Source organism: Tachysurus fulvidraco, chromosome 11, assembly GCF_022655615.1.
Source record: "Tachysurus fulvidraco isolate hzauxx_2018 chromosome 11, HZAU_PFXX_2.0, whole genome shotgun sequence".
Lineage (NCBI taxonomy): Eukaryota > Metazoa > Chordata > Actinopteri > Siluriformes > Bagridae > Tachysurus > Tachysurus fulvidraco.
Genome location: NC_062528.1, coordinates 13,915,057 through 13,922,247, shown reverse-complemented (window position 1 = coordinate 13,922,247; position 7,191 = coordinate 13,915,057). Strand labels below are relative to the sequence as shown.

The 7,191-nt window shown below is 37.1% G+C and overlaps 1 protein-coding gene across 2 annotated transcripts; it reads left to right on the top strand.

The window, feature by feature from the left end:
- The first annotated feature begins 1,959 nt into the window (after positions 1-1,959).
- On the top strand, positions 1,960-6,838 carry nek3 (NIMA related kinase 3). 2 transcript variants are annotated; one of them, XM_027145907.2, is made up of 13 exons: positions 1,961-2,411; positions 2,492-2,585; positions 3,001-3,098; positions 3,223-3,306; positions 3,857-3,924; positions 4,010-4,096; positions 4,191-4,245; positions 4,342-4,542; positions 4,916-5,042; positions 5,421-5,588; positions 5,762-5,893; positions 6,474-6,558; positions 6,665-6,838. In XM_027145907.2, exons 1-13 carry the CDS (start codon positions 2,295-2,297, stop codon positions 6,726-6,728), a joined length of 1,380 nt encoding a protein of 459 aa, XP_027001708.2. In that variant the 5' UTR covers positions 1,961-2,294; the 3' UTR covers positions 6,729-6,838. The 2 variants fall into 2 exon arrangements, with proteins under 2 accessions (XP_047676188.1, XP_027001708.2); XM_047820232.1 differs by lacking the exon at positions 3,223-3,306 and having other exon boundaries at positions 1,960-2,411.
- The last annotated feature ends 353 nt before the right edge of the window (positions 6,839-7,191 follow it).

Here is a 7,191-nt window from a genome sequence, read left to right as displayed (position 1 = left end):
AATACGATCAGGTTCACACAACTGTATTAGGGAAAGCTCATTTATAACCTTAACAGTTATAAAAGGAATGAGTTAGGTGACAAATAATGGTAAAATCAAAACAACAGCCATTAACCACCCAAGATCCCACTCACCCACATTGAATTTGTCACCTGTATGTAGATTCTTCAGGTTATTCCTTAAGACTGTAAAGCAATCTGCAGCACAAAATATACCACAGCTGAAAAATTGTCAGGTTTTGCATAGACTGGTGCTCATTAGAATCCATAACGCATCCCCTGGAACCTTTGTAAACCCCTTCATGTCAGAGTGAACTATTTTCACAAAATGCAATTTTTCTTGACAGAAGGTATTACATGACACCACACTGAAATACACAGCATGAATTTCCTGATAATTCCACAGTGACATTACTGTCACTGTGTCACATCAGTTTCTCTCGATTCAGATGCAGGTGATGTTATCGAGCCTTAGTGTGAAGCGTGAAAAACGTAATGCTTGAAAGAAGGGTATCATCTCTTCAGTCTGTGTTTCAAATACTCTGTCTGTGCTATTGTGTGGAACGCAAACCTGATAATCAACACTTGATGGGAAAAATATCCATAAATATACAAGTACAGAGTTCTGTCCCCTTGTTGTCATGGTTGTATTTAGCATTCGGCCAAATAGGAGCTAGAAAGACATCGTTCACAAGAAAAAAAGAAACTAAAGGACGTCTCAACGATAGTTCAGCATTTTTTTAAATAGAAAAATAAAACTTATACATCAGTGAATCACATTATCTGATGCAGATTATGCTGCTGCATGTGGCCTGAATGGATAAATGAGACAGATAAATAAAGTGAATCCTTGTACAAACACAGCTGGATCTACATCGCCATTTTGGAAGGAAGTAGGGTGTTTATTTATTTATTTTTTTGCAGGAGTTTTCCTCTGTATGAGTACAGTTCACAAATATCATTAAAGTCATGAAGAAAGGGACAGACCCCATGACTCTGAAACACATTTTCAGCTGTATAACTGATACGTTACGCATAATTTTATGAATCCACCAGCTCATGAGGTTGCCTAACCAATTTGTTTCACATTAGCAGGCCGAGGATTAAGAACAGTAAATACTGACAGCTAGCAAAAGCATGTCAATTTCACATAATTCATATTTATATTCTTCTCTCTTTAATTTTTTCCAAGAGCAGATGTATTATTTCTTCATGGCCAATGGACCCCAACACAACACTGATGAGTTTCTTTTCATTTCGATGTCTTTTGCGCCATCTGGTGACTGTAAACCAATACAAATGATCAGTGGAATCTACATTGGAGTTTTTTTTTTACAAGTTTGTGGAAAGTTAAGGGGTCTTAGCTTTACACAAAATGTCTAATTGGAACCATTTTTGTAAGAGAACAATTGTGGTAAAGGGATCAACATGCACAAAGCCCAAATGGATCATTTTAATGAAAATCATCTTTTTTCTTACTTGTGGTAGCCTAGAAATAACTCAAAGTGAGCTAAATTTATCTCACCTTATCTGTAACGTTAACCTAACGCTTTCAAACCCATAAATAACCCAGATGCTACCCCAAAGAATACCTGTATGGGGCTATGTTAGCTTAGTGGTTAAGGTGTCAGACTACCACTTGAAGGCTGTGAGTTTGAATCCCAGGTCCACCATACTGCCATTGCTCGGCCCTTGAGCAAGTCCCTTAACCCTCAGTTGTATAAAGACTGAGGATGTTGGATAAGGCTGAATGCTGTAAATGTAAGTATGAAGCCTAAGTGCTAAAAGTACCCTTTCACTGCTTATTCCCCCCAGACCCTGGCAAAGACTCGGAATACCCTAAACTATGGGTGAGTGCATGCCTGTAATAGCCTCAGATGATGTGAACATTAATCGAATCTCTGGACATTGTCTTGCTGCCACATGATTGGCAGAAACCACGCCCATTGCATCGTGCGTCACAAATAACACGGAAGTAAGTTTAATACCTTAAAGCATCAGCCTCCTTTTAATAGCTTCATTACTCTACAGGTTAAAAGGGCTTTCTTAATCATCTTTTGTTTTGTTTTTTTGTTAAGTGTGCTTTATGTGACAATCTCCCAGCCATCAAAAAAAATCTCATTTACTTTTTTAATCTCGCTTTACGCAAATAATAAACAAAGAATTGCGCACGCGGAGTTTTGGTTTTGGTGCCTGCTTTATTCATGCAAATAAACCTTATATAATAAGTCGGTTAATTTGGACCATTTGTGATTTTTGGGAAATTGTGAAAAAAAATTTTTTTTTTGTCTTGCAATGGATCGGTACACAGTTCTTAAAGTGATCGGTGAAGGATCTTTTGGACGTGCGCTCTTGGTTCAACTCAACACTGACAAAGTGAAATGGGTTACGAAAGAAATACGACTGCCAAAGGTAATGTACGATGACCTGTTGAAATCACAGCAGATAAAGAACACGGATGCTTTGTTTATGTGTGTGGTCTCCATGCGTAGGCAGAGGGCGGAGTGCAGAGTGCGCGCACAGAGGCGGTGCTGCTGTCCACAATGACGCATCCGAATATTGTGGCTTTCAGAGAATCATTTGAAGGTCCGTCATTTTTTTTTCCATCTTTACCTTTTATTAACTACAACACAGATAACCGTTAGTTGATCTTAACCCTATAATAATTATCCTAACCCTATAATAATCATATCTCAAGAGTTTTTGTAATTGATCTGATTATGCTTGTGTTTATATGTTTTCAGACAGAAATTATAGCTTGTCTTTTTTTTTTATCCTAATCACAATTAGGCAATGCATACACCGCTTTATTGAAGGAAAAACAAGGCGTGTCTTTTTAATGTATTTCAATTACATTTCCTGTCTTATACTGTAGGGGGCAGCAAAGTTGAATGAATTTCCTGTCCTGTCCAGGATAGGAAATGTATACCCCCTACACACCAATTGGATTCATTGTTTTTCATTTCAATTCACTCTTTCTGTTCTTGCTCTCTCTTTCCAGATGATGGCCATCTGTACATTGTTATGGAGTTCTGTAGTGGAGGTGATCTTCTCCAAAAAATACGGCAGCAAAATGGCTCTCTGTTCCCTGAAGATGTGGTAAAATCAGAATTTCACCAAAAAGGACACAATTCATTTCATTTTATAGACTTCTCAACATGAACGTATGTTAGTTAACATATACAAGAAAGATTTAGTGTATAGTCTTAATCTGTCTCTGCAGATCCTCAGATGGTTTTCGCAGATGTGTCTAGGCACAAAGCACATTCATGAAAAACGAGTGCTTCACCGAGATTTAAAATCAAAGGTAAAAAAGCAGATCTGCATTCTGTTAGATTCATTATAAGTTAACAGACATACAGAATTTGTTGCATATATCCCTACTTTATGAAGTAAACGTTTCCCCCATTTGACATGCTTATACATTCATATTACATGTAAAGTCATTTTGTGGCACAAATTAATACGAGTAAATGTAAGATCTATGTCAACAGCACTGACCAAACATTCTCTTTAATGATATCTGATCTTGTTGATTTATTTCTTCATTAGTTTTCACACTATAAAGGTGTTTTACTGTCATAAGATACAGCTGTGAATTTGAACAAAGCGTTTAAATAGACTATACCATCTTGTCCAGTCAGATACTGGGAAGAGTATGTCCTTTGTGACTGACATAAGAAAAATGATTATTGTAAGAAATAGACATCATACATATTATAGAGCTTCCTAATCTCTGATGTTTGCTCATATTATTATTATTCTTATTATTATTATTATTATTATTATTATTATTATTATTATTATTATTATTATTATTTGTTGTCCAAGTTCTCTAACATTTTTTCCATGTTTAGAACATATTCCTGACAGACCATGGCACAATCAAACTGGGAGATTTTGGGTCAGCATGTGCTCTTAACAGGTAGTCTGTTGAAAAGCTTCTATTGTGATTTGTCTAGTAAGTAAAAGAGGTGATGGTGACAAAGTTCTGTTTTTATATTCAACAGTGCAAAAGGTTATGCCCAGACGTACGTTGGAACTCCATACTATGTGTCTCCAGAGATCTGGGACAACCAACCATACAACAACAAGAGGTACAGAACAGTTTAATCGGTCATACCTCGCATATATCTGTGTAACAAGCTGGGCAAAGTACTTCATACTATACTCTGTGTATATGATTTACAGTGATGTTTGGTCTTTAGGCTGTGTGCTCTATGAACTCTGCACTTTACGTCATCCGGTGTGTACATTTATTACCCTTTTGGTCTTAATAGTCGAGGAATGATTATGACAAGTATAATCTGTGACCTCATGGTTGTTTACCCTCTGGTTTCAGTTTGAGGCTCGTAGCTGGAAGAGTTTGATTTTAAAAGTGTGTCGTGGGTCATACACGCCTTTGCCCAGCCGCCTTCCCTATGAGCTTCACTACTTGATTAAACACATGTTTAAGACTAACCCGAGAGACAGGCCTTCAATACACACCATCCTTAACTCTCACCGTGTGTCCAGACTGCTCCACAAACATCTACCTGAGGAGGTACTGCACTTTAAAACTGAACTGTGTGTTACTTCTGCACAGTTACAATCAGAAGGGAAAAGGGAGAAAATTGCATTTACACATTTATTATAGACTCCACTGAAAGACACAAAGACAATTAAAAGTACCTAGTGTATATTTATAAAAAGATACTAAAAGCTCTTAAAATGATCTATGCTAACTGCTGTCTGTATGTTTTCACTGATTATTTGCTTTGTAAGACATGTTTTATAACATACACCGCCAAGTAGTACAGTACAAGTATAAACTGCATCAATGTATCCTGAAAGGTACCACAGACCAATTTAGGTCCAGTTAGGTGTCTTAATGATCTTCTTTTTATAATCGGTACCATTTTTTTTTTTTGTATAAGCAACTACTCAAGAAAGAATCCAAGGAACTGGCAGAGAAACGAGTAAATCAGTGGAGAAAAGAAGAAGGAGAGAAAGTGGCCATGTTTCTGGGTCAGAAGAGCTTGTTAAACACTACTACAACTAAAGGTACTTACTGTACCAGCTGGACTGGAACAACACTGTGATTTGTTTTCCTGTTTGCTTTTTTGTTGTATGTGTATATTTCAAAAAACAAACAAAAAAAACAAAACAAAACAAAAAAAAACAGTTTTAGTTTGATGGTATCTTAGTATCCTAAGCCTGTAACCTAGTGAACCAGTGTAATGTATTTATCGATAGAGACTTTTGTACGTAACTCTGGATAACAATGTCTGCCAAATGCCATAAATGTAAATGTTTAACTTGCATCATTTAATTGTGATTGACTGCAATATTCTATTTTTGTATAGTATGTCTTTATGGCTGAAGCAATAGCACTGACATGGTGAGGGTCAGTGACAAACTGAGTGATTTACTACTTGTTAGATCCAGACATAAGTTTCAAAATTTCTTCGGAGAATCGGACAGGTAACAATGTTGCCCGGAAAAGGTGGGCAAAAGAACCCTCCAACACAGTGCTTCAGGTCTTTAGGAATGCTGACATCATTTCCTCTGGTGACACGGCAACCGCACAGGGGTCTGACTCCACAAAAGGTGCAGCAAGCTACTCCATTTTTATTTGTTTATTTGTGTACATAATTGTACATATGAATATGGATCTTTTAATTGGAGGACAATTTATGTTTATAATGAATGTACATTCCTGAGAGAATTCTGAATAATCCATTTTTTTCCTACAATGTTTTATGTTTGATACATAAATATAGAAGTGGGACTTACAGAAATGCAGAAACTGGAAAGAAGGCAATGGGACAAGGATCCACCTGAAAGACTTTTAAGCCTTCTGGACAAAGCTCCTCTCAGCACAGCCTTCAGCACATACATTATCCACAGGCACAGTAAGTGCATGTAAATTGTTCTAGTTCTGTGGTACATCAGTGAATGTGGTGCGAAAGGGTAATTTGTGAGTGTGAACCACACCCACAGATCAATGCAATGCTTTATCATGGCATAAAGAATGATTGAGAAACTATACAATGCAGAGAGTTCTGTCAGTCTCGACTTTGCATAACCTTAACAGACTCTCTCGTGTAAAGAGGAGATGAACAGTTTGTGAAAGAGAGAAATGAGAATTCCTAGCAAGGTAAGTAGGAAAAAGGTGGAGCTTCAGGTGTGGCATTTCTTTTAAACATCAGTTATTTCACAATTCACTTTATCAGCTGCAGCATGCTGGGAAGTGACATCATTCTGGAATGACAAGCCAAGCCCCAGCACAGTGCAAAATACATAAGGACAATCTTGCCTCTGTGTGTTTGCGTGTGTGTTTGCGTGTGTGTTTGTTTGCACGCGTGTGCACGCATGTGTTTGTGTGCATGTGTGTGCATGCGTGTGTGTGTGTTTGTGTGCACGTGTGGGTGCGTGTGTATTTGTTCATGTTTGTTTGAGGTGCTAGAACTACAGCTCTGCTTTGTCTTGTAGATCTGAATGATGATGACGTTCCAGATGGACCTGACGTTCATGTTGACCAGAATAGACTGGAACCCCGTTCAGATGACGAAGACACGTGAGTTCCTCTAGCATGTCTCCTGCCTTCCCTTTTTCATTTCTCTATTTTCCCTCAATTTTTTACTTCCCCAGTTAACAGCTTGTCTTTTCACCTCTATTCACAGTGATTTTGAGGAGGATTGCCAATTTGATTGGCAAGCCGAGCTGGAGAAAATGTTTGTATGTTAAAAATGTTTCAAATTCATCAAGGTGTATGTGTGTACCTGACTATACAATACAGTATACCATAATTTAAAAGTTTGTTTGAATTTTCTAAATAAATGTGATCTGTGATCTTTGTCAGGAATCCTCGTGGTATATTTTCAGAGATATTTCACCCAATATCCATATAATAATTGCTTTACACACTTCGGTGCGATCACATTCTATTTCTACACTACATTGGAAAGATGAGTAGGTGATTATCATCTGAACAATCTAAATGCTAAAATTGTACCTAAATTCCATGGAAATAATCTTTGATCTTTATATAAAAATATAATTTCCAATAACACATAAGCAGGTGTTCAGCATTACCCTTCTGCCCTCTTTACTTTGATGGGAAAGGAAAAACTGCATCACTCGGCTGAACAAGCAAGTAAAAAGCTAAAAAAAACAAAAAACTAAAAAAAAAATAAAAAAAAAGACGGGA

What these genes read in the sequence shown, in the direction of transcription:
- nek3 (XM_027145907.2), top strand. Translation starts at nt 2,295, where the DNA reads ATGGATCGGTACACAGTTCTTAAAGTGATCGGTGAAGGATCTTTTGGA. An exon ending in TTTCAGAGAATCATTTGAAG is followed by an intron (nt 2,586 to 3,000) that starts GTCCGTCATTTT and finishes CTCTCTTTCCAG; the next exon opens with ATGATGGCCATCTGTACATT. An exon ending in ACAAACATCTACCTGAGGAG is followed by an intron (nt 4,543 to 4,915) that starts GTACTGCACTTT and finishes TTTTTGTATAAG; the next exon opens with CAACTACTCAAGAAAGAATC.